At 40.1% G+C, this 27,976-nt stretch overlaps 1 protein-coding gene across 1 annotated transcript; it reads left to right on the top strand.

Moving 5' to 3' along the window:
- Nucleotides 1–79: 79 nt before the first annotated feature.
- Nucleotides 80–27,976, top strand: plcg2 (phospholipase C, gamma 2). Its single transcript, XM_029433238.1, has 31 exons — nucleotides 80–84; nucleotides 2,475–2,603; nucleotides 2,900–2,947; nucleotides 3,611–3,695; nucleotides 3,983–4,063; nucleotides 4,169–4,212; nucleotides 4,351–4,423; nucleotides 4,925–5,026; nucleotides 5,399–5,517; nucleotides 6,858–6,943; nucleotides 7,157–7,274; nucleotides 8,096–8,264; nucleotides 8,389–8,484; nucleotides 9,718–9,804; nucleotides 13,581–13,750; nucleotides 14,384–14,584; nucleotides 17,362–17,484; nucleotides 17,553–17,733; nucleotides 18,488–18,556; nucleotides 18,659–18,768; nucleotides 18,959–19,055; nucleotides 19,219–19,291; nucleotides 19,989–20,161; nucleotides 20,423–20,525; nucleotides 23,939–24,142; nucleotides 24,836–24,972; nucleotides 25,209–25,317; nucleotides 25,428–25,595; nucleotides 26,734–26,822; nucleotides 26,906–27,072; nucleotides 27,171–27,976. Exons 1-31 carry the CDS (start codon nucleotides 80–82, stop codon nucleotides 27,211–27,213), a joined length of 3,459 nt encoding a protein of 1,152 aa, XP_029289098.1. The 3' UTR covers nucleotides 27,214–27,976.

Below are 27,976 nucleotides of genomic sequence, written 5' to 3'. Positions count from 1 at the left end.
TGGAATACAATTTCTGAAATTTCACTGGCATTTATACCATAAGAGTACTTTTGTATAATTTGGAAACCATGTTTACACCATGATGTAAGAAAACAGGTGTGGAAGAAATCTTTTATTCAAGAAAAACGTCCCCATGTATCTTTACTAAACTTCAATATCTTTACTAAACTTCAGAAGAAAACAGTTGGTTATGGTGGAGAATGTCATGCAAACACGCAGGAAGACACAAGTAGTGTCTGCAGATTATTGCTCTGGAGCAGGAGTTTTATACACATTATCTCTGAGGGGATTAGCATAGGCTAAAAGGCAAAGCCAAAAGGCAAAATAATTATATTGCTGCTATGAAATGTGCCACCACATAATAGTGTAAGGTGAGAAACAAGGCAAAGAGATGTTTATGTTATACATCATCAGCCTGCCATGAAGAATATTAAAGGACATAACAAGGTAATGTCAAGTAATTTAACAGTAATGAAGAAACAATTATGAAATATGATAATATCTTCTCAGCATTGTCCAGTCCTACATTGTAATTACACAGTATAATAGCAAGTTGAAGAGCCATGTGCTGTGTGTTAAACTGTGTGGTAAATGTGAAATAGCACATTATTTAAAATTATAATCATCAGGGTAATGACAAAGCTCCCACAGAGCTACAATAGACATTATGTGTAACATTGTGTAACACAGGATAAGTGTTAGACTTCTCGTGGTTCTGTTTTAAAATGAGTGCGCACATTGAAAAAGATACCTAACTGGCAGGGATCTGCATTTTTACACCACCTAACACAGTGGTTCTCAACCTTTTATATATTTTTTATTTATATTACATATTCATTATATTAATTTTGTGTTTAAATTCTTATATTATTTTTATATAGTCTATCATTAGACTGACTATATTAGTTTATAAACACTCAAATTCTCTGAGTTACAAACAATTCTAAATAATAATAAATATTATATTTATTAAACAAAATGTTTTTGTTGTTTTTACCAGGAACAAGTCTTAGGCGCTGCCCCCCCAATGGATCCCCTTTTAATTCAGGGTGTTTTTTTACATATATAGCGCCAAATCACAACTCACTTTTCACATTGAACAGGTGCTCTTTTATTAATTAAACTAAACGCTTATGTTATTTATCTAATTTATGTGCACGTTTCAGTGTCTACTGAAAGCATCGTTACTGCTTTGCACATTCACATTATCTCTGCTCTGTTTCGCTCCTGACATACACACACACACACACACACACACACACACACACACACACACACACACACACACACGTGTGCGCACACCTACAGTCAGAGACAGAGCGGAGGAAATGAGAGGAGAGAACTACAAAGTTAAAAAAAGTCAAAAATGAATGGTAACATTAATTAGAAATGGAGCGACGTCGACCCCAACGTTCAGAAACTCAGGTGAAACTCTCCGCGTTTTTTAAAGGCACACAGCCTGAATCAGCAGCAGTGATACAGATGTTAGCTCTGCTACCACGAGCAGCCACAGTGTAGTTCGTCTGCTGCTGGTCCAAGTCCCGACCAGACTGGTAGTGTTTTACCATTAATTCCGATTAGTTTTATTTATGGTGTATCCTTGGAAAAACATTCATGCTTTCGAGAAGCAACTGAAAGCAAACAACAGTTTTTTGTTTTTTTTCAAGCAGCACTTTATCGCTCAGTAAAATATAAATAAAAGTCTAAAAACAACACAAAGTTGCCTGAACACTGGTCAGAATCAATTCAGAATTTGGTTTATTGCCAAGTAAATTCACACATACAAGGACTTTGCCTCGCTCTTTTATTCAAATCTCAGATTTAACAACATAGCAGAGCCTATAAAACAAACGCCCCCCCAAAAACACATAAACGCCCCCCTTTCCAAAATATTGCTTCCAGCGCCCCCCCCGATGTTCTCGGAAGGCCCCCGTTGAGAGCCCCTGAACTAGGCTAACCAAGTCCTAACTCCAAATCTGTAATTAAGCATTTTTACCAAAATGTTGAACTATAAAAGATTTGATGAAAATGCCAATTATTCCATGTGCAGGAGATCATTGGGTACTTTCTGAAACACTGTAGAACATGAAGCAAACAAATATATTGATGTTTGGTTTGGTCCAGATCAGGTGCAGAACAGGTGTGTAACAGAGTTAGCTGTAACCTTAGATCAGTAAAAATTGTGTGAAGCAGTTTCTCAACATTCCTTAGATTTTCCGTATCACTATATTAGGTCTCAATTGCTATTGGAGTAAAATTGCTTGATCTGTATTTTTTAATCTTGTGAATTTATTATCAAGCATCTCATTAAGTGCTTTGATGTATAGATTATGTTCACATTTTCTGTTTAGTGCACCTTTTGCCCCAGAGAGTGTGTTGGAATCTCAAAGGCAAAGACAGCAGATCTGATTTATGTTTTACTGTAAAAGTAGATCCCTCTGCTCATCCTCACACAGTGCTAAACATCTGTTTAGTATAGTAATACTTTCTGTGTTGTTCATTTTTGCAGCTGATTCTGTTGAGGAGGCACAGAAATGGCTGATTGGACTAGAATTGCTGAGGATAGAGACACTGGAAGCTTCGACTCCGGTTCTTATAGAGAGGTAGACACACACACACACACACACACACACACACACACACACACACACACACACACACACTCACACTCACACTCACACTCACACTCACACTCACACACACTCACACACACACACACAACTGCAGGAGGCTTTATTACTGCACCATATTAAAACCACAGATGAACAATTTGTCGATTGCACAGTGTCTACTAGTGATTTTGATAGACGACTATTCTGTAAAACTCCAACCACATTTACACAGTTATTAGTGATACAGACTCATCCAATCATTGATCTCTCTGTTTCTCTCCCTGTAGTTGGCTGAGGAAGCAGATGTATTCTGTCAATCAGACCAAAACAAACAGGTACTGTATGTATGATCTGGTTACTCAGTAGCTCTGAACTTGTGTTTTATAAACTAATCAAATTTCAATATGTGAGAAGACCTGTATGAACTTGTTGCATTATATGGCTGCTGAAAAAAAATCCTATCTTTTGTCTAAACCAGGGGTGTCAAACATGTGGCCCGCGGGGCAAAACCGGCCCGCCAGAGGGTCCAATCCGGCCCACGGGATGAGTTTGCAAAGTGTAAAAATTAGTAGTTTTGATCATAAAGTAAAAGCCTCTGTAGATACACTGTGATCTGTAAAGTGTAACGCACATGTGTAAATGATAAACTAATACTATTGTTGAAATTGTACCTTTGTTTCTTAAGAAATTACAGGTTATTCATAATGTTTTGTAAAACGATTAAGTTTGAACATTTTCAGAATGTACTTGTACTTTTTTTGCACTAAAACGAAGGAACAATTTTGGAGTTGTCGTTATTTGCAGGTTATTATGATATGATTTTACTGGTCCGGCCCACTTGAGATCAAATTGTGCTGTATGTGCCACCTGAACTAAAATGAGTTTGACACCCCTGGTCTAAACTATAAGGGATTCTCTCTAAATATTTTACATACAATAGCTCATATTGAATACTTTAAAGATCATATTTATGATCTGTCTTTTTGTCTCCTTCCCAGCATCTCCATGAAGGAGCTGAAGGCTCTGTTAGCTTTGCTCAACTACAAGGCCCCCAGCTCTCGTACTCTCAAAGACAAATTCCTGGTACTCTTGTCTTCTTCTCTTCATGTCATGTCCTCATCATTGTTGTGTGTAAATAATTCTAATTCATTCAATTACCACCTTAGAAGCCTTACATGACTGAACCTACATATACAGCATAGACATGGACAACCAATGGACTATCTATTCAACAAACAGCCTCATTTCACTTTTATCAAGAGATAATGTCAATGACTGATTTGACATGACCTGATATGGAAATGAATATTCCAATTTTATGTAGGTGCTCTTGTAGTTTTGATCAGTGTTTTTTTGTTCTGCTTTCACAGGAAGTGGGAGCAAAGAAAGACCGCCTGGACTTTGAGCAGTTTCATAAATTGTACAATCTTATAATGTTTGAACAGAATGAGGTGAGTCTGAATCAATCACATAGAAGTATAAAGTATAATATACTGTATATATTATTGCATATATGTTTTGACAGCATTTTCATTCATATTATATTTTAAATTCAGATCCTTGATGAGTTCAAAAAGGAATCATGTGCTTTTATTCTGGGGTGAGCTCCTGTTTTTCTCATCTTTGCTAAAACCTTGATCTTAACAAACCCTAATGTAAATGAAAGGCATCTTGTAAGATAGTTTGTAGTTTGTCAGCATGGGTTGACTGTCTTCTCTACTGGTCTTCTCTTACACAGCAACACAGATAAACCAGATGCCTCAGCAGTTCTGCTCCATGACTTCCAACGATTCCTCATGTACCAGCAAAAGGTCAAATATAGCACATACAGTGCACAAGTTCACCAGACAAAAGAGGTGTTGTTGTGATCTTGCAGGTCTCACACATTTTTTATTTGTGCCTGTCAATCAACTATTCTCTCATTCCATTTTAGAGTAATTTGAATTATTCATTATGTTATGATTAATCCTCCATGTCGTCTATATTTTGGATTCTTCCTCAATTCACTTTATCTAAAAAAGAAAAATGAAAAACTCCAATTTCCCAAAACCCAAAGTGAAACAGCTTTAAAACTGCAATATTCAATAGTCAATAAAAACCAGACTGGACTATTTTAGTAATGTGAAACAAATGAGTCTATAAAAAATATATATAAAAGGCACCAATAAATAAATGCAACATTAATCTTTTCAAGGCAGACACCAATAATGTAAAAGCAAATCAATGTTTTTATATATACTTCCCAGCAAGAGTTCATTCATTCTAACATATGAATATCTTTCTCTTTTTTTCTGTGTCCCTTCATCCCTCAGGAACCCTGGGCCAGTGACCTTAACCAAGTCAGAGAACTGATGACCACCTTCATTGATGACACTATGAGAAAAACCAATGATCCCGAGTTCACCGTCAGTGAGGTATTCTACTCTGTACAAGTATTGTGTGTAACAGAGATAGAAAATGCAAAGAGGTAACAGACCGTGATCAAGGTCTCTGTAATGTAGAGAGTGTTGTCATTGGCATACTTGTTGTGGTTTGGTATCAAGTGACTCATTTTGAGCCTCTTCACTGCATTTCATGTAACATTGAGCTGAATTTGGCAGTAAATGGCTAAAATGCAGTTCAATGACCTCAGCAAGAATTATAAGAATGATGACTGTTTGGCATGAAAAATATTACAGAAAGCTTTGTTGTGGGTTGTTATATTTGAAGTTTTATCAAAACAAATCACACAAACAATGAAGGGGTGTATTAACTCTTCTGAATCTGAAGCCTTTCTCCTCCTCTAGTTCCTCAGTTTCCTCTTTTCCAAGGAAAACTCTGTGTGGGACGAGAAGTTCTCAGAGATCAGCAACCTGGACATGAACAATCCTCTGTCCCATTACTGGATCAGCTCCTCACACAACACGTCAGTATGACACGCACACGCACACGCACACGCACACGCGCACACACACACACACACACACACAGTCATCTGTTTGTTCAGTGTAGCTTGGTGTGAGGGCTGGACTGAGATGTTAACTTCGGGTGGGAATCTAACAGTTAAGCCATAATGATGAAATATTTTTTTATGTTTATTGTTTTTAATAACTTCCATTATTAAGGCATTATATTTCTTATTATAATTTTTGTGAATTTTTGGAGTGTTTGTTTTGCACATGGCATTTCCTTTAGAGCTATTGATCATCGTGACGCTCTGCTAGCTCTAGTAACTGGATTGACTTTGATCTGACAGAAAGGAGTATTCAGCTCTTTAATGTTTAACTGCCAGACTGAGCTCCTGTTTCCTACATGGCGTAGCTTTTTAAAACTCAACTCGGGATAGGTAGTTGTGATATTATGATGTGCTGAAGATGTACTGTACCTGCCAGCATGTTGATGTTTTTTGAAAAGCTAAACATATCCCTTGCTCCTGAATGTATCTCTAACTTTGCAACATTTAGCTGCACTCTCCTCCTGGGCTTTTCTCCTTTGATGCACTCCCTCTCATTTCAACCTTTTCTCCTTCTCTCTTTATCCCGCACTGTTAATGTTTTCTTCACATTGCCTTGCCTTGCTCTATCTACACAATTACTAAATGTTATGTTGATGTGACCACTTCTTCCCCAGTTAGAAAAACAATTAGAGCTTTGTTGGCGGGATTAAGAATGGGAACACCAGCTTCCTATACAGCTGCCCACCTAGCAACATTCATGAAAAATAATATACTTTCACAACAGCATGGTCGATGGATTATTGTACAAACCGTTCATTAATGACCTAACAGATTACTTTCTAACTTTTGCTTATGGCTTGATGTTTACCATTTTACATAGAGAGGTCAGTTTACTCATCATAACGAGTATAACTCCTCCTGTGAAAACTGTTCTAAAATGTCTTCTGTGAGGAACTTTGTCATGTCTGAGAAAAAATAGATTGAGCTGGATATGGATTTTGAGACAAATTTATACCAAACAAATGTACTCAATGAAGTTTACCAAACAGGGGTAATTGTTTTAACTTAAATTGTATATAGTACTCCTTATTTTATATATTTAATTTTTATTTTTTTACTTTTTTTAGTTGACATGCTTGACACATTTCATTGTACCGTTGACCTTGTGTTAACCTACATATGACAAATAACACTTGAAACTTGAACTTAATTCACCAACAAGCAAACAAGACCAAAATATAACCAGAGGTTTTAATTTGGTCAAATACAAATAATGTAGCAAGTCTCCTGTTTCCTGTGTTCTTCAACAGCTACCTGACAGGTGATCAGCTTCGTAGTGAGTCATCAACAGAGGCTTATGTTCGCTGTCTGCGTCTGGGATGCCGCTGTATTGAATGTCAGTATAAAACAGCCCCAGTGTACTACATTCATCGTGGATGTATTGTAGTTCACATTTGGGAGTTACATTGACAGTATTTGTTTTTATTTTGGGCCATTTTACACCATAAATCAAAAATATAAGTGGGGGTAAAATAATAATATATAATACCTTATTCTATATCTACAACATCTGTCTTTTTGTGCTTTGTGTGGGACTGAATCTTTTCAGTGGACTGCTGGGAAGGGCCTGGGGAGCCAATCATCTACCACGGCTGGACCAGGACGACCAAGATCAAGTTTGAGGATGTGGTGAAGGCCATCAACGACCACGCTTTTGTCACGTCAGAGTAAGAATCACTAAAAACACTGTCACTATGTATGTGACTTTTTCATTCACTTTATCTTTCACACACACTCTTGTCTGTCTTTATAATAGGTTCAATAAAGGTTTAAAAGATTAAGGTATTATATTATTAATCTCACTTACATCTTTATTTGGAGATTTTATGTAAAATCTTTGCTAACGCAACACAATTGTGAATTGTGTCATAAAAGTGATTATGACACTTTAAAACCTTTGTTTTGGTCATTTTTTAGGCCTCTGCGCCGACAACAGCCGAGGCTTGATGCATTTTGCTTTCTTTTTTTCCCCTCCAAATTCTCGTGAATGAGATACCTCTTCCGGGGGTGACCTCACATCTGTCCCATTGCTGTGAACGCGATATCTTAGGAATGCTTTAAGGGAATTTCTTAACATTTGGCACAAACTTCGACTTGGACTCTACGATGAACTGATCAGAATTTATTGGACAAAGGTCAAGGGTACTGTGACCTCACAAAACATGTTTTTGGCCATAACTCAAGAATTCATACGCTAAATATGACTTTCACACAAAGTCTAATAGGATAAAATCATGAAGTGATTTTGGATAGACATGGATGTAAATTGCAACTTTTCTGGTTGGCAGAGTCATACAACCGTGAGGCGGTAATTCTAATTTTGAATTTTAAACTAAATAATGTCAAAGTCAAATTTATTTGAATGCATCAAGTCCCATTCCCTTCATTATCTTCTACTTTTAAGCTGATTTTTACATAAATATTGTCATCTCACAGCCACCCATTGTCTCCAGCACGTCGTCTTGATAACCATGCTTCTCTCGCTCAGTTTCCCAGTGATCCTGTCCATAGAGGAGCATTGCCCTTTAGAGCAGCAGCGTCAGATGGCTCGCATTTTCAGAGATGTGTTTGGAGACAAACTGCTGACTGAACCTGTGGAACTGATGGCTGAGCAGCTACCTTCACCGACACAGCTGAAGGGAAAGATCATACTCAAGGTACTGTGTGTGTGTCTCAACATACTGATGTGTCAGTGGAATTGTTATATCAATGACAAAAAGGTTTTCTTTTGTTATCATTACTAATGACTGTAATGACTCTCCTTGTTTACTCCTTGTGCAGCACAAGAAGCTCAGTGTGGAGGGAGGTGGAACCAGTAAAGACTTCAAGAAGGGGCAGAAACAGGGAGATCTGGAGATCTGGGACCCTGTGGACCAGGTATTGTCAGAGGGGTCAAATGGGTATGGCAAGGTAGCTGAGAGTCCTTTAACTCGTGTAAACCAGTGTTTCCTGAAAGATGATCTGTGTTCATCTGTTTTACATGGCGACATAATGCACAGGCTTATGGGGCCTTAAGTCCTGGTACCAGGGGCCTCAGGAGACATGACCTTAAAACATAATTATATTATATTATAACCATTATATTATATTATACTATTTTTATAAACATTAAGTTATAATTATTAAAACAGTAATAATAATGATGTTAGTGAAGTAGGTTTGCAGTACAGTGATTCTATTCTATTCAAACAAAGACGATCAACAGATTGGATCATGGATTGTTGGGGGGGGGGCTATGAGGAGAAGAGATGGGTGGAACAGTGTGAGGGACTCTGTTTTGCAGAGATCTATGGAGAGGGAGTTCCAGAGCCTGGAGGCTGCCACAGAGAAGGCTCTGTCCCCAAAGCTACGCAGGTTGGACTTGGGGGTGGAGAGGAGACCAGCAGAGGTGGATCTGAGGGACCGTGGGGGTTGGTTGGGGCAGAGGACATCAGTGAGATAAGGGGTGGCCTTGTATGTGAGGAGCAGGATTTTGTATGTGATACAGTGGGAGACGGGAAGCCAGTGGAGTTCTTTGAGGACTGTGGTGATGTGGTGCCATGATTTGGTGTCTAAGGAGTCTGGCGGCTGAATTCTGGACCAGTTGGAGTTTATTGAGGGAGGTTGAGTTGATGCCGTAGAGAAGTGAATTACAATAATCGAGGCGGGAGGAGATGAAGGCATGGATGAGTCTTTCAGCGGCGGGTGAGAGAGGGTCGGATCCTGGCGATATTGTGGAGGTGGTAGAAGGAGGCTTTGACGATTTGGCGGATGTGAGGCTCAAGGGAGGGGATGGGGTTAAATGATATATGATCATTTTTACTTGTAAATTTAAAGTATCTTTGAGGATTATCAAAAGTGCTTTATAAATAAAAAGAATTATTATTTTTTAAAATGTTATTATTATTAAATGAGATATTGCAGTCGTGAAAAAACCTCAATTATGAATTAATTATGAGCATATACTTCCAAAATGATGTATCATTGTTGGGATTTTGGATGCAGAGCAATGATTAATAACCTGATTAATATTTCAACTTTAGTGAGTAATTTCATAATTAAAACTATATCATGTTGCTGTGAAAAGCTTGTTTGCATGTAAAGTTAAACATTTTACTTTTACTTTGTCAGCGGTGGAACAAGCACTACTGTGTGATCTCTGATGACAAGCTGTATTATGCAGAGGAGAACGAGGAGGAGGAAGAAGATCCCAGGAAGGTAAAAGAAAATGCATTGTTTTTAAACTCAACTTCAACTTTAAGTGGTTTCATATAAAACATCCTGGGTGTAAGGTTAAAGCACCCTTTTTACTATGGAGTAGTGTTTTGATGAGTGGGCTCCCATATTGTTATTTATGCTGCTACTAATGCACTAAGAAATGCAGCAAAGGGCCTACAAGAGGTCTGGCAAAAGAGTGCTAGCCAGCAAACAATGCAAAATGTTATGAAAATTAAATATGATCAAAAAAATCAAATCAGCTGTGTTATGTATTGAATGTCTCAAAGATACCCACAATACTTTTTCGTGAGAAATACTTAATGTTAACATCATTTCAAGGTACCTTTAACTGCAGTAATTTTCTGATATGATAATGACGATAGGTGAGAAACAATTCTTAAAGTCTTTTCAGACAAAACGCAAGTAATTAGTTTGAAAGAAATGGCACATCAATTTGAAAATGTGAACACATTTATCTCTATGAGATAAACCGAATCCAAACCTTCGTATTTCACAGTGCAGGTTTTTTATTTTCACAGCTGTTTCAATTTCTGCAAATTTCGGACGGCCAATAAAATAATGACTTTAGCTCACGCTATCAATAGATTTGACATAATTCTGTTCACACCGTTACACAATAGATATTGATTTATTGATCCATTTGGTCCTCTTTGACAAACCAAATAAAGATTAGTAAGAAAAACCTCATTGCTGACTATCTTTCCCATTTGCCTGACCTGTGCAAGCCAGAGGGGGAGGAGCTGTGAAATGTGAGGAAGCACCAACTCCCTCACTAACAACTTGCTTAGCCTTTTTGTTAAGAAAGGTGGACAGTTTTTCAGTTTTCTTTATTTCATTTATGGTTCTAATATCCATGATTAACCAATGCAAAGAAACATATTTTGCATTTGAAATGAATTGTTAGTGAGGGCGTTGGTGCTACCTCACAAACAGACCTTGCGTGTCAGGAAAGGTCTGCAGTACCTTCACCAACAACCAGGATCCACTGCAATATCATCCAAACTTTGTTGGTGTAGTATTGAGTTCAGCACCTTTCTGACCCTGCAAATGATTCTCTCCAATGCTCCGCCATGATGTGATGTAGCAGGCGTGTTGAAGCTCCATTTTACTTCAGACTGAAGTAATGAGTTCTGAATTTTCTTGTGGTTTAGAGTAGAAAGAGCTTCTCTCAGTTCACGTTCTGCTCCCACAAAGTTGGTTCCGTTCTCTGATGTGTGATACATGGCCTCTTCTGGAAATGAACCTGCACAGTGGATTGATGCAGGAACTGGTGTCTAATGAGTATGCCATTTCCAAATGCACTGCCTGACTGGCCATGCAGGTGAAAAGAACTCCATAGCGTTGAGGCTGCAACCCTTCTTAACCTTAAAAGGGCCACAATAGTCAATCGCCACATTTGTGAATGGTGGGAGATCAGGTTAAAGTCTATCTTTAGGCAAATCTGCTATCTTTTGTTCACCCAGCTTTCCCCTGTAAGGTCTGCAAACGACACAGTGAGAGAGGATCTTTTCTAGCTGCAGCATTTACTCTGGTGATTCAATAATTTTGACGAAGTCTGGAAAGCATGTGATTTCTTCTACAATGTCCTAAGTGCTCATAAATGTGGCGTAGAATGAGTGGAGATGTGCTGGTCTTCAGCAAGGATGACTGGGTGCTTCATGCCATCAGGCATTGCTACTTTTCTGAGCCTTCCTCTCAAGGGCCCCTTTGTAAACATGATTGCTTTTTTTTTAACCCCTTTTCAAAGCAGTTATTTCATTACTGAACTTGTCCAGTTGACAGCAACTGGTTTGACCAGCCAGTGTGGTTCTGAATCTTTGCATCTCCTTTTCCACTTTGTTTTCTTCTGTTGAGTTCAATGCTGGACACAGAAGCTTGTCTTTCTTTTCTGTCATCACTGCTGATAGAAGCTGAACCCAAGATGTTAATGAGCTATTCTCTTTCATTGTTGAAAGAACTTCTGGGCCATGGATCCATCTGCTGCATGTGAGAAGGTTCTTGACTTCCTCCCCCCGCGAGGCTTCATCAGCCAGGTTCTCCTTTGTACCAACGTACCTCTGATGTGAGACGGCAGTGGTTTTTCTGATAGTGGAGATCCTATTGGCCACCAAAGTGTGAAAGTTTGTTTTGTTCCTGGTGTACTTTAGCACAGTTGTGCTGTCCGTCCAGAAGGTTGAATTTTCCAGCTCTAGTTGCAGTTCCGTCTTCAGCATCCAGTCAACTCTCATTGCAAGCACAGCGGCTGTTAGTTCTATCCTTGGGATTGTCACTTTCTTTAATTTACTTTTCAGGCACTCTTAGCTCAGCAACATTGCAGTTATTGGGCTTGCTAACATTATCCTCTCTGAAAGGTAATCTTAAGCAGTAATGTAATGTCCGTTGTTGAGTTTAGCTGAACTGTTCATGATTTTCATGAACTTGAGATCTTCTCTTGAAATGTTGGGCTTTTCCTCTGTTGATTTCTCATTGAAGTTGTATTGCTTTACTAGCAGTTCCTTTATGTTAGCAATGGATATTGGACTGTTATGGTGAGACAGCTTCTCCCAGTCTCATTGCCTCCTCTCAGCTGTCCATTGATAACCCACCCCAGTAGGGTTCTGACAGCAAAGGTCCTTGCTCAACTTCCTTTTTTTTAGATTGTGGAGTTTCTTTATCCTGGAATTCCTTTCCTTTTGATGTGATAATGTTTTTGGTCTTTTACCAAGTTCATTCTCCGTTTCACTTTGAATGTCAGGTGCATTCATTTCTACGTCACTCATCTTGATGATCTTGAAAATAATCCTACAATGATTTTTTCAGCGTTGCTTTCGCCCAGGCTCTCACTTGTTGGCGTGGATTCAGATGGAGCACAGTCAATAGAGCAGAAGCGATGTCTTTCCGTGACGCAAATCAAAGCAATCCATCCGTTTGAAGCGAAGTTTTTCAACATAATGTAATGCCAATTTAAAAACAAAAAATGTCACTTCCTCCAGTATATGCATATTTATATCCGAACAAAAACACCTACAATTGCACATGCATGGTTGAAAAAATGTTTGCTTCCAAGATCTTAATTTCACCACCTGCTCTGAAGTTTTTATATACCAGTCAATTAACACACACACATCAAAATTGGCTACAACTATTATTAGTATTATCATTATTACTGATATTACTGTTATTAATATTATTATAAATATTACCAGCAGTGCAATAATAATAATAATAATAATAATAATAATAAATTGTATTTATAAAGCGCCTTTCAAAGCTAAAAGCAATCTCAAGGCGCTAAGAGCTCACTGTGTTTCCTTGATAAATCCACCGAGCCCCAGAGATATATTATGAGGTGACCATTAAGTCTTGTATTAAAGGCTACACATACTGTATATATGATAAACACATTAGACATGAATGAATGATGTACACTCAAGCTCACCATTTAAACTTTTTACAATAACATGCTTCTTAGTCACCACCCTTAGAAATTGCAACCACGTTGTAACTTTTCTACATAGTATTGCCCACTTGAAAAGTTTGTAGAGTTGAGTGTGGGTTTATTAGAGACGAAAAACAACAATGAATTGATGACTTTATGACGGTGTGAAACTTTCATTTTTCGGTGGAATGCATGGAACGCAAATATTCGTTTCGATTTCAGTGTGAAAGGTTAAACACGAAAACTCAATATATTAGTCAATGATCGTTTTCTTACAAACAACAACAAACATTAACAAAGTGAATGTATATACCAGTGATGTTCTTGTCTTTCTCAGTACCAGGACATGCATTGTTCAGAGCCGTGGTTTCATAGTCGCATGAAGGAGGGCAGGCGGATGGCAGAGCGACTGATCCAAGATTACTGTGCAGAGAATGGGGGAAGAGATGGTACCTTTTTGGTTCGACAGAGCGATACCTATGTCACAGACTTCACCCTCTCCTTCTGGTACAACATCCAATTTCTTGATCTAGTGGCCAGCCCAACCATAAATGTAGTTTTTTGTGCTATACTTATTTAGAATGTTTTTGCTTTTGTTGCTTTTAGGTTGTAAACATTAAAGGGATAGTTGGGATGTTTTGAAGTGGGGTTGAATGAGGTACTTATCTATAGTCAGTGTATAACCTACAGTAGATGATGGGTGGCACGCCCTGAGTCTGGAGAAACAGACAGAAGTATCAGCACGGAAACAAAGCAATGTACTGCTGTGGACATGAACGTAAGCGAAACGTATTTTAGCCATCAAAAAAAGGGCCACCTAAAAAAATCAATATCAGTCTAAATGTCTGCTATATTGAGAATATTTTCACTGCTTTACCTTGCCGTCAGACAGCCCTTTCTGAAGGGGAATTGTAGCCGTTATCTATGCTCTCTTCATAGCCAGCAACCTCTGTGTTCTGCGAGGGAAAATTACTGTTTTTGTCAAAGGAGGCTTTGGCAAGAGCATAGATGAATGTAACGGCTTCAGTTCCCCGTTGGAAAGAGCTGTCTGGAGAGGTTACGCTGTAAAAGTATCCAACCTATCCTATCCTAATCAATTGCATTTATCTGTAAGTACATGTCTTCTGCATATTTCTTCAGGCGCAGTGGGAGGGTCCAGCACTGTCGTATTCGCTCTGGTTCAGAGGGGACACACAATTACTTCTTCCTGACGCCAAACCTGCACTTTCCAAGCGTGTACTCCCTGATCCAGCACTACAGAGACAACCCACTGCGAAGCCAAGACTTTGAGTTGCGCCTCACTGATGCTGTACCACAGCCCAACCCACATCTACAAGAAGGGTTTGTCATATAATAGTCTGATACATCACAGGGGACTGGGTACACATGCTGAAAATCATTATATGATGAGTTAATTATGATACCTTGATATCATGTTTGTATATTAAAGCATTTACTCGCATTCCACAACATTTAGAGAAAAACTTTTTTTTCATTGTTAAACCTACAAATTATAATTAATTATAGGGCTGGGAAATATACCGATATTATATTGTGATATGAAACTAGATATCTTCTTAGATATTTGGATATTGTTATATCTTAATATGGCATAAATGTTGTCTTTTCCTGGTTTTACAGGCTGCATTACAGCAATGTGATGTACTTTTCTGAACGTACCAGACTGTTCTAGCTCTACTGCCTTTACCCACTTAGCTATTATATGCACATTTAACAAAAATCTAATTTTCTAATATTTTATGAAAGCAACAATAGTCAAACCTACTATAGCGTCGCAATAAAAAAATCACGGTATTTTCTAAAAAACATTGTGATATTTGAATCCATATCACTCAGCGCTTATTGATTATATCCATGCCTCAAAGACATCCATGACTCTCAGTCCCTCTCCATATTTCAGTCCCACCTCAAGACGCACCTCTTCTCAAGTATCATTTGCTTAGCCCCCTGTTAACCTTACTAGATGCCCGAACCAACTGGCTCCTTCCAACGTAAAGGAGCAGCGGCTCTACTCCGAGTCTCTCACAGATGGCTGAGCTTCTCACCCTATCTCTAAGGGAGACGCCAGCCACCCGTCTGAGAAAACCCATTTTGGCCGCTTGTACCCGTGATCTCGTTCTTTCGGTCATGACCCAGCCTTCATGACCATAGGTGAGGGTAGGAACGAAGATCGACCGGTGGATTGAGAGCTTTGCCTTCTGGCTCAGCTCTCTTTTCGTCACAACGGTGCGGTAAAGCGACTACGCCTCGATATCCTGTCCGTGAAAATCACGAACAGGATTGGTGATAAAGCGCAGCCCGGGCAGAGGCCAACATTCACTGGGAATGAGCCCAACTTACTGCTGAGTATCCGGACACAACTCTCGCTTTGGGCGTACAGGGTTTGGATGGCCTTCAGAAGTGACCCCCTCACCCCATACTCCCGGAGCACCTCCCACAGTATAACCCGGGGGACCCAGTCATACGCCTTCTCCAGATCCACAAAACACATGTAGACCGGATGGACGTACTCCCAGGCCCCCTCCAGGATCCTTGCGAGAGTGAAGAGTTGGTCCGTTGTTCCACGAACAGGACGGAATCCGCATTCTTCCTCTTCAATCAGAGGTTCGACTACTGGCCGAACCCTCCTTTCCAGTACCTTGAAGTAGACTTTACCAGGGAGGCTGAGAAGTGTGATACCCCTGTAGTTGGCACACACTCTCTGGTCCCCCTTTTTAAATAGGGGAACCACCACCCCGGTCTGCCACCCCATAGGCACTGTCCCAGATTTCCACGCAATGTTGATGAGGCGTGTCCACCAAGACAGCCCCTCAACACCCAAAGCCTTCAGCATTTCTGGATGGATCTCATCAACCCCTGCGGCTTTGCCACTGTGGAGTTTGACTACCTCAGTGACTTTCGTCAGGGAAATTGACAATGATCCCCCATCACCTTCCAGCTCTGCCTCTACCATAGAGGTTAGTTGGATTCAGGAGTTCCTCAAAGTGCTCCTTCCACCGCTCGATAACCTTCTCAGTCAAAGTCAGCAGGGTCCCACCCTTACTGTACTCAGCTTGGATGGTTCCCCGCTTCCCCCTCCTGAGGTGCTGGATGGTTTTCCAGAAGCACCTTGATTTTGGCTGTCAGCATCTTGTTGGAGCCAATGTGAACCATATTTGTACAAGAGGGTCAAGCTGGGGAGGGATACACATTGCTACACCTGTTTCCTGATTGACAGGTTGCCTATTTTGGCCATTAGAAAAAATTCAGGTTTAGGCACTTTCACATTAGCTTCACTTTTCAGACCTGCACTTCTCTTATACGGTCTATGCAATTAACACACAATTGTCTAGGTATGATGGAATACTTAACTCAGTATTGCGCTCCTATAACTGTGTTGGGCTCACAATGGACCTTTTAAAAGAAAGGATCAGAATTGATGCAGCAGAACCAGATTAATTGTCTTTTTTATTCCACGTATTCTTCTTTCCTTGTTAACACCAAGTGCCTTCATTACACACAATGCAACTCACCATCAGTTTGATCAGAGATTCATGGTCTCTTGTGCTAGTAGCTGCTAATAGCCTCAAGCTGTTAGCCTCAAGTATAGATTGGGAGCAGGCTGCAGCGGATGTCTGGTAAGCTCACTTCTTTCTAACTCCACACCCCCAGGTGGAGTGGAGTACATTCCAATCCATTGTTTATACAATGGGGTTTGATCTGGATTCATAAGCACCAAGGGCCATAGCATTTTCTAAACCCACTGATGAGCACCTATATTTACTGTATATATGAGCTACATTTGAGGTACAATTATGTTCATACTGGTGTTGTATATGGCTTTGCCTCGCACAATCGCTTTGTATCAACCACATGCCTTCTATTTTTCACATTTCACTTTCACTCTCATACACCACAGAAACACAGTAACTCTTTCCTCTCTCTGCTTCTTCACTTAATTTTAAATCCATTTCAATATGCTTTACTGGCATGAAAGGGAAAACACCTGTTTGGCCAAAGCCTGACAGATACCACTAACATGTGACTGAATATTTGTATTTTTAATAACTATATAATGTAACACATAATGTAACTCTCCTTGTGTGTGTGTTGTACAGGTGGTTCTACGGTAACCTGAGCAGAGGTCAGGCAGAGGATTACCTGCTGCGGATTCCCAGAGATGGAGCTTTCCTCATCCGACAGAGAGAAGGAGAATCCGACTCCTTCGCCATCACATTCAGGTGCAATGACATTAAAACTTTATTTGTCTTTACCGGATTTTTGTGTATTAATAATATTTTTCTTTCAGAGGTGACGGTAAGGTGAAACACTGTCGTATCCAGAAGGAAGGCAGCATGTACCTGCTGGGAACCACAACAGAGTTTGAGAGCCTCGTAGAGCTGGTCAACTACTTCAGGAAGAAGCCATTGTATCGAAAGATCAAGCTACGTTACCCAGTCACCCGCAAGCTGGTGGATCAATTCAGCACAGTAGGTTCCTGTAGGAGACAAAGACCAGAGTAAATGTTAACAATCCCTTTAAGAAGTTCACAGTCTAAGTGGGCTTCCTGTGCAGCTTAGTGTGTAGCCATGTTAGCGGCTCTGTGATACTGTAGGCCTACTTGGGTGCAGCAGTACTTTGAGGTAAATGCTAACTTCAGCATGCTAATATTCTCACAAAGAAAATTAAATTTGCTAATATCATTAAATACAAAGTACACCTGAGGCTGAACCAAACTTCATGGCAATTTGTCTAATAGTTGTGGAGACATTTCACTCATGTTAGGGGATCACCAAAGGGATAAGGATTCATGATCTTGTAACCTTGAATGTCTGTGCAAATATTTGTGGAAATCCATTTAGCATATGTTAAGATATTTAAACAGGATAAATAAGATTTTGACCTGCTAATGGCACCATATGAAAAGTCAAAGGATCACCAAAATCAATCGGATTCATCCTCCAGGGACCATGAATGTGAATATCTATACAAAATGTCATGGCCAATAGATACCCACTGCTAACGTAGCTAAAAACTGATATAAAATATAATAAAACAATACATACCTTACGATGTCTTCAAAGCTGTCCTATTTACATGTTGTTTCTCCTGCAAAGTAGTCACCAATGCTTCCTAAAATCGCCTTTTATTTTTATTCTGCTACTGTACCTTTAAGGCTAATATCAGTTCAATATATGTATGTGGTTCTTAACTGGTACCTAACAGTATATTGTGCTAACACAGGAGAAAGGATGTGCCGCTGTGTATGAGGTGAAGACATACGTGGAACCCAACGAGATCGAGCCCTCACTGGTGTGTATGCACCACTATACTCTGCCTTATTTGACTGTCTGTTATCTTGTGCAGTTTCTTTTGATAAAGACATTCTTGATTGTGTGTGTTTGTCTCCTTTAGCCTCAAAGTACAGCTAGGGCTATATATAGCTACCAAGCTGAAAGGCCGGATGAGCTCAGCTTCAGTAAAGGAGCTTTGATACACAATGTATCAAAGGAGAGCAATGGATGGTGAGTCCACACTCACACATGGGCATACACAGGCTACATCAAGGGTTGGTTCTGAGTCTTTGACATATCTTAGGAATTTGTCACTTTATTCCAATCCATTGTTTATACAATGGCAAGATGCATTAAGCAGAGGCATATACTTGGCTGGCATTGACTGTTCACATTGTCTTCCTCATTCCAATCACTACAGGTGGAAAGGTGACTATAGTGGAAAGGTGCAGCAGTTCTTCCCATCTAACTATGTAGAGGAAGTGTCCAACAACACCACACCTGAGACCAACGAACAGGTGAAGAGTGCAGTTTAGGTCACAGTTTAAACGGTCAATCAGTATAGCAACTGGCTGAAAACAATCTGTGTGTGTGTGTGTGTGTGTGTGTGTGTGTGTGTGTGTGTGTGTGTGTGTGTGTGTGTGTGTGTGTGTGTGTGTGTGTGTGATGTGTATAAAACAGGACATGGAAGACAACCCACTAGGTGAACTGTGTAAGGGTGTTGTGGACATCTCCAAGTGCAACATCCAAAACTGTGAGTTGTTTTAGTGTCTAATGCATGCTTTACCTTCACATACCCCTGTGGTTGAGTGCAAACATAAGTTTTCACTATCCTCACTACACTGACGTTGCTTTTCCTAATAGTTAAACAACGCATTAGCAAGGCTTACAAACTAATACAAAAAAAAAGCAAATAAAATAACAAAAAATCAAAATGTGCAGGCACATTGCTTCATTTCCTTACACTACTACCACAATCAGTAGAATAGCACAAAACCATTGGTAGGACTCGCTTCCTGTGCATGTACTTTTATGTTGTGTGTTTTCGCCTGAAACCTGGTCATCGAAGTATTTCTCCACTAGTGGTCACAAACCCACAAGGGTACCTTTTTTAAGATGAATGTTTTGGCATTTTGTCTCTATTAGATGCTGTGCATATAGGTATTATAGGTCAACTAGTTGTGAAGATTCGATCCCCAAATTGTAGTTCCTTGACATCAGCAAGTTCAAGAGAAGGAGTTGGCCTGTGACTGTGCATTATCTCTTTGCATTTGGAGTGCTACTTGTGCTGTAATCAAAATGTGGCTTCCTATGGTTTAATATGTAAAAGTCAACTGAATCCCAAATTTAGAATGGAATTCAAATTTGCATTGTCTATAAAACATATGGGAGTAGTGCATTGCTCTCCGCCGTCCCTCACCATGCCTCTTTTCCTCCCTCCTTGTTTCTAGTGAGGAATGGTAAAAATGGGAAGGCCAACGTGTTGACTCTGCAGTACATGGAGCAGGACAGTCTGCAGTTTGACCTGGCAGCAGGCTCTCTGGAGGAGCTGTTTAAGTGGTACAAAGTGGGCTGGGACATAACTCAGAGAGCGATGAGCAAGCAGTATAACAGGGAACAAGAGGTTAGTATGTCATGTATATGATAATACATGTGTTGTAACACAAGAATTTATAAAGTCTGGTTTTTATTCAATATTTCTATGTTAATCAGCTCACACATCTTTTACGTTTGAAGGCTGTGTAACATTAGTTCAGAATAGATCTAAGGACAGTATATGATTGAGATGTACTCCCTACTGTGGAACCACAGCGGGGCCTTTTACTGGTGGTCTGTCAGCATCACTGTGCAAACAGGAAATGGCTGTTTTCTTGTCCAATCTCAGATCAGACAGCAGGAGGAAGTGGAGAAGAAGGCAGAGGTTGCCATGGAGATGTCAGACTTGGTGGTCTACTGTCAACCACGCAGCAAGGAGAAGGACCGCTTTGGTAAACACATGCAGATGCACATACAAAGACCTGTGAACTTAAGCAACATGATGATGTGACAAGGGCCAAAGCAACTTTACCCCAGCTATGTAGTGGAAATATGTCCAACGCAACTCTTAATGTTTCAGCAATACTTTATAATCAGATAATCAGTGTAGCATCATTTCAGTATAATGATGGCTTATTTAATTTGTTAAGATTTAGATAATAAATCAATTCTAAATTTGGTCTTATCTTTGTAACCTCCTCACTTCATAAGCTGAATATAAACTTTGTAGTTTAGCCACAAACCTCTAACTCAGGGGTCGGGAACCTTTTTGGCTGGGAGAGCCATAAAAGCCAAATATTTTCTAAATGCATTTCCATGAGAGCCATATAGCCTATTTAATAAAAAAATGTAATGCAACTTTATGTATGTATTTTTTATGTAAGACATACAGTTTTAAAGTATAACACTTCTCTGAGTACTAAAAGCGCTATATATAATAAATATCTTTATTCTTCTTAATACTCTTGTTGATATACTGTAGCTGACCAATAATACATTAAATACGTCTTACCATTAATGTGACTTCTGGTGCTGTATGGTTTTGCTGATGGCCTTGTAGTCTGGTTCATAAGTGGTGAGGTTCAGCTTCATGCAGGCGTTGGGGCTTCCATCATTTAAACGTGAGCGTAGGTTGGTGTTAATGTTCCTCAGATGATCACATGCATATGTACAGCCAAACATGGTCAATATGGCAACACTCACACGCTGCATTGTGCAGTTTGTGACCGGAAGCTCCAAGTTTTGAGAATCAGCTGGTCTTCAGGTTGAAGCTTTTTCATTTCTGTCCACTTGTGTTCACTCGTCAGCTCTGCTCGCTGTCGCGCAAGTCTTTCCAACTCTCCATTAAGGGACTTGACTCACCCACATGTCTGACTCCTTCAGGTCAGCAACTTCCAGCTCAAAGTCTCTGATGGAGACCCCCAGAGATGCATTTCAGGTCGACGTTGTCCACTGCACACTCGTGTGGATGAGTGATGAATTTAAAAAGATCAGTGCGCTCACAAAATTCTCTAAAACGCACTTTGAATGACTGCAGGAGATTGGACGTAAAGCCAGCTAGCTGCTGGAGATCAACATGTTGAGTGGGCTCACTTGATAAGCACGCATCTCTAAATTGTTGCAGTGTTTCAAAGTGCAGAAGACGACCTGTTTCAATGTCCCTGATGAAGAGTTCCAGTTTGCTTTCAAATGCAAACAATGCTTGTTGAAGGGATAAGATTGTATTTCCAACACCTTGTGTTTTCACATTGAGCTGGTTCAGATAACCAGTTAAGTCCACGAGATAGTGAAACTGCAGGAGCCACTCTGTCAGCTAGCTCCGGATGCTCAACGCCTTTCATTTCAAGAAAAGTCCGGATTTCACTCAGGCAAGCTGCAAAACGGCTGAGCACTTTCCCCCTTGACAGCCAACGCACGTTGTTGTATAAAAGCAGGCCAGGATATGTATTCCCAACTTCGTCTGACAGTGCTTTAAACTGGCGATGTTTTGAAGCTCAGGCAACTATAAAGTTGACCACTCGAATGATCAGCGACATCACCTCACCAAGCTACTCGCCACACGTTTGAGCACAAAGCGCCTCCTGGTGCAGAATACAATGACAACTTAGGATGGGTCTATTTTCATGTTCACAAAGAAGCGTGACAAATCCTGTTTTTCCCCAACATACAGGGTGCACCATCAGTACACACAGAAATCAGTTTATTCATCGCTAGATTTTTTTCTTTGGCGAACTCCATGAAAGACTTGAATAAATCCTCTCCTCTTGTTGAGCCTTTCATTGGCAAAACAGCAACACTTTCCTCACGCATTGTGTCACCTGCAGCATACCTTGCAATGATGCTAAACTGAGATAAATGGCTAACGTCTGTCAACTCATCTAACGCGAGGGAAAGGTATGTCCCTGCGTTTATGTCCTTAATTTGCGTTTCCTCGACTTGATTTGCCACCATGATGGTACGATGGTGAACAGTTCTTGCTGACAGAGGCATGTCTTTTATTCGTTTGATTATCTTGTGGGAAGTCATCAAACAGTTCATTGGCCACATCAAGCATGAAACTTTTGGCATACTCCCCATCTGTGAATGGCTTTTCATTCCTTACTATTGCCAAAGCACCAGCAAAGTGCAGTGTCATTACCCTGACTGCTAGCCAGCCAGCAGCCTCAGCAACCACCACAATCATATGTTCAAATGAAACCTCCCGGCAGGACTAAGACAAAGAAATATGATGGTATTATTCTTCTCATCTACTGTAACTCTTGGCAAGAAAGCGTATTTCCCAAAATGTTGAAGTATATATCTCTTTCCGGCGTGGTCACTCGACCTTAGTGGTTTTTGGTCCGCAGGTCGGTCTCACTGCCTGGGTGGATGGAAGATGCCGTGGTTGGCACTTAATCCAATCACCACGCTTCCTTCTCCGATGTTAATGAGTGTACCTCAGCTCATTCAGTGAGGATATACCGTCAATGTTCTTTGACAACAACTCAAAGTTCTTCAGCAAACAGGATGTGACCAAAGGGAAAGATTTAAAGACAAGACAGCTTCTTGTGTATGATACTGTAAATTGTACTGCATAACCTACACGCACACCACAACAATCTTTATCAAGTGACCCTGTTTTTGGTATTGTTGTTAGATATTTAGTGCTACTTTGAACAAGTTATTTCACTACCATAGCATTAGTATAGTCTAAATCAGGGGGCTTCAACGTTTTTCAGGCCAAGGACCCCCAAACTGGTGTAGCATGGGGGGGGGGGGGGGGTGCTGTCGGAGTTCTGTGCGACGAGGGGTGGGGAGGATGTGAATGCATTCACCCCTGTTGAGGACCTATGGTCTAAATCAGGGGTGTCAAACATGCGACCCGGGAGCCAAAACCGGCCCTCTAGAGGGTCCAATCCGGCCCGCGGGATGACTTTGCAAAGTATAAAGATTTGTTGTTTTGATCATAAAGTAAAATACTGTTCCAGATACCTGTGACGAAATGTTTTGTGCCTTTGTAGATACACTGTGATCTGTAAGTTGTAACACACATGTGTAAATGATAAACTAAGGCATAATATTGCAATTGCTTTCTTAAGAAATTTCAGGTTCATAATGTTTTATAAAAAGATCAAATTTGAACATTTTCAGAATGTACTTGCACTTTTTTGCACTAAAACGAAGGGAAACATTTGGAGTTGTTCAGATCAGATTGTGCTTTATGTGGCCCCTGAACTAAAATGAACTTAACACCCCTGGTCTAAATGGTTCAGAAGCTTCCAATGAAATCTCAAGACAAATCATCTATCTTGCCCTGCAGTGGCCGTGAAACCATCATCAGCTCAACCTGCATGTTTAATGACTGCTCTTTTGTTTGTCTCTACAGACCGTTACAGCTACAAAGAGATCCGCTCTTTTGTGGAGAACAAGATGCCAGGAAAGAGCCGCACCAACGACTTTCTGCAGTACAACCGCAAGGCTCTGAGTCGCATCTACCCAAAAGGCCAGCGTGTAGAGTCCTCCAACTACGACCCTTACCCACTGTGGGCCGTAGGCAGTCACATGGTGGCTCTCAACTACCAGACTGCAGGTACAGTAGTTACTGTAGAGGGGGTCCATACAGTACTTGTTAAAGTGTACTCCTGTTTATCCATTCATTTCCATGTATTAGGGGAAATCACACTAGCCCTATGAGTTGATCACTCATGCATCCACAACCAAAGACGGTGGAGCTTCCAATAGGCCTGGACAGTGGACGCAGCGAACAGCTCGTACAGTGAAGAAGAGAACAGTGGGGCTATGTTTGTACTTCTGTTTCTAAAAAGCTGCCACAGTTTGTGGTAATACAGGATTGAAATGTTGGTTTCGCACTGGCAACAATGTTCTCATCCCAGGCAGACAGTTAAACACCTGTGTGATCACAAAGTACCTTGGAATATACAAACTGCTGCAGTACAGCAAAGGTACATAGCTTGATACTTTATTTTCGCATCTCACAGCAGCAGTACACGAACGAAGCACACAGTGCACACAATAGTGCAAAAGCAAACGTCCTGAGTAAGTAAGGTCCTGAGGTGGGAAAGTGGGAGAAAGAGAGGCACAGCAGACAGTACTGGCTTGTGTTTTATTAGGATGATAAGAATTAATCAGCTGTAACAAGCCGAGTGTTTTACTTATATTCTTACAATCATTTTAATACTTGCTAGCTGAAACTTTTTTTCAGCTGTGTGGTATGACGCACATGTAGAGCAGAAGTTCATATAATGTGTATGTGTCCACCCAGATAAATACACCCAGCTGAACAGTGCCCTCTTCAGTCTGACTGGACATACGGGTTACGTGCTGCAGCCGGAGCTCATGCGCTATGATAGCTACGACCCTCACCAGGAGAAGAAGGTCAAGTACAAAATTGGAGTTACGGTACGTCATGTTTAATAATGCTGGCTAAACATCATCATCATCATCATCATCATCATCATTGTCTTGAGGTTGCTTTCGGATATATTCAAGTTCAGGGCCAAGCGTAATATTGTAACAAACATGTGCATGATGCTGATTTTTATTTTTGCTATAAAGTTAAATCTGGATGAGTAGCAGCATTCTGACATTTTGCCTGTTGGTCTGGAAAGAACTTTATAACAGCAGTTTGTCTACAGGTGATTGCTGCCAGACATCTTCCTAAGCCGGGCCGCAGCATTGCCAGTCCATTCGTGGAGATTGAGCTTTGTGGGCACACAGAAGAAAAGTTCAAGACCATCGTTTATCGTAAGTAAAGGCGGGAGGGGTGAGAGATGGAAAGAGGGGAGAGGAAGAAATGATTGAAGTGAAAAATATTTGTGATCATGTGATCAGTGCTGCCGTTCTGTTGCCTTCAGGTGATAATGGTCTGAACCCGGTGTGGAAATCCCCAGCAGACTCTGTAGTCTTCACCGTGTACGAGCCTGAACTCACCTTCCTGCGCTTTGTGGTCAACGAGGAGGACATGTTCTCAGACCCCAACTTCCTGGCTCAGGCCACATTTCCTGTCAAAGGCATCCGCTCAGGTGGGAACACACATGCACAGCACAGAGGGCCAGAGCTGGGGAACGGCTGCTCACATGAAGCTCATGCAGTACTCATCATCAAACAATACTGTTACTTTACCTAATACAGTATTTGTTACCTAGGAGCAGGATTTCTGTACACTATACTGTAATTACTTTTCAGTTCTACCTCTCTTGAGATCCCATATACAGTATGAATGATCAGCAAAGAAAAATCATTTATCAATGTTCCCAATTCTTTATTTGACACATGGGGTGGATACTTTCACTCAATAAATGTGAACAACTGCATATGATGTATACATAGTATCATAGTTTTGAATTTGAATTGAATATCTTCCACTGGTTTCATTAGAGTATGAAAATCAACCTGTAGAAACGTATAAATAGTTAATCGATCACGGTGAACATTGGGTCTGCTATTAAAGTTCTGTTGCAAAGTGATAAAGCAAAATGTGTGACCTGCATTGTCACATAACAACAATATAACTTTGACAAAAAATAAATACAATTTGTGATCAAGTGCATTCAGAGGTATGTTTACTGTCTGATTTTTGTTCATTTGAAGATTTTCAATTTGATCTTGAGGCCGATAGTGTAGGTTGGGTTTCAGAAGTGGGGGGCTGCTGCTCATAAAGCATAATTTAGCTCTGAACACATGGTAGTAATTGAAGATGACGTTAAAGAACACATCAACATTTTATCTAGTTTTAATACCATATGTTATATGATATTATGGTTACATGGTGCATATTTCTAATTTGATTGGTATTTAATCAAATTACCACAAACTTACTGACACACAGCAAACCTGGAGCAGGATAGTATAGCGGCATAGAGGCTCTGGCAAAATATAGTGAAGCTGCCATGTGTAAAGTCTGCAGTGTGCCTGATCGGTACTTAGATGCAACAGGATGCAGATCGTCTGCTGCTGCATGCTGACAGTGAATTTCATTACGATTTCACGAAGGTTGGCAATTTTCTAAATTCTTCTTATTATTATTATTATTATATTATTATAATAATATTATTATATTATTATTATTGACTGTCTGCAAAATTGCATGTTTATCTGGCTCTACAGCAGTAATATAAACAAGATGAGATTTGTAGCTGATTGAGTGTTTTGTTTTGCCAGGTTACCGCTCTGTACCTCTAAAGAACGGCTACAGTGAAAACTTAGAGTTAGCCTCTCTGCTGGTCTACATCGATATGCAACAAGCAGTGGTGAGCAAACATCAATGTTGATATACAACTGCAGTCAGTATCGAGATATCTCTGTGAATGTGATGACATGACTTTTCCTCCAGCCAGCGGAGGAGGAGCTGTACTCATCCTCCAGCCAGCTGAGAAAAAAGCAGGCGGAGGTCAGCAGTGAACCTTTCCTGTACGACACACACTCCAACATTCAGCGCGCCGCCCTACCGCTCCAACACAACAACCTGTCGAGAGAGGGCAGCACCAACGAGAACCAAAGGTTAGCCTCAAACTCTTGTGGGGGAAAACTAGGCAGTTAAATAAAATAAATTGTGTTATGTCCCTAATTATTTCCACGGTATTTTCTTTGTGCCCCAGGACAAAAGAAAAAAAGATAAACAACAGTAAGTTCTACTCGTGAATGCAGCAGAACTCGCCTGTTTACTTCCTTCCTTAGCAGTGGAGAAATGCAGACTACAAATCTAACATCACCTCTATTTGCTTACTCAAGGAATTGTGATCTGTGCAGTTTTAGAGTTTTACAATTGTGACAAGGTCTAATTTTTAATTTTCACACAAAATAATGTTTTCTATTTATTTAACAAAATAAACTTGCGGTCTTAATATTTTCTCAAATATTGAAGTACTGGAATGTAATTCTAACGTGGAACTGTGTGAGGCAGTTTGAGGGAATCGTGTAACTCCTTTATAAGATGTGAGGTTGTGACATTTCCTCTGAGGGCTCCCCACACACAGCCAGTGTCGTGCTTAACAATGCTGTTCAGTCTGCAATCAAACTGCATCATGTTAGGGGTGGACAACACTGATATTTAGATGATATTTATTTTTATTTCAAGAGGAGCGCAACTGAAATGTTAATTTCACTGCAGTACTGGGAGCTTGTGTTGAATTAATCTTTTTTGTCTAAATTGAAATTGTGATGAGTGTAAAACGACTGATATGGAGTGTGGCAGTCACACGGGCTGCTGTGTCATTTCACCAGTGTGACATTATTTTCTCTGTGTTAATATATTGCATTTTTTAAAATTAATTGGTCAAAGATTAGTGAAAACAGATGATGTAATGAAAACATTTCATGTATTTAATTTGAAGCCAGAGGATTTCTTAATTCCTCTGAGACCTTCTTATGAATTGAGTCAATAAAGTATGCTTGGTGAAAGAAA

The sequence above is a fragment of the Cottoperca gobio genome, chromosome 6, assembly GCF_900634415.1.
Source record: "Cottoperca gobio chromosome 6, fCotGob3.1, whole genome shotgun sequence".
Classification (NCBI taxonomy): Eukaryota; Metazoa; Chordata; class Actinopteri; order Perciformes; family Bovichtidae; genus Cottoperca; species Cottoperca gobio.
The sequence above is the reverse complement of the archived record's forward strand: the minus strand, read 5'-3'. Positions and strand labels throughout refer to the sequence as shown.

What these genes read in the sequence shown, in the direction of transcription:
- plcg2 (XM_029433238.1), top strand. An exon ending in TGTCAAAGGCATCCGCTCAG is followed by an intron (nt 25,596 to 26,733) that starts GTGGGAACACAC and finishes TTGTTTTGCCAG; the next exon opens with GTTACCGCTCTGTACCTCTA. An exon ending in AGCACCAACGAGAACCAAAG is followed by an intron (nt 27,073 to 27,170) that starts GTTAGCCTCAAA and finishes TTTGTGCCCCAG; the next exon opens with GACAAAAGAAAAAAAGATAA.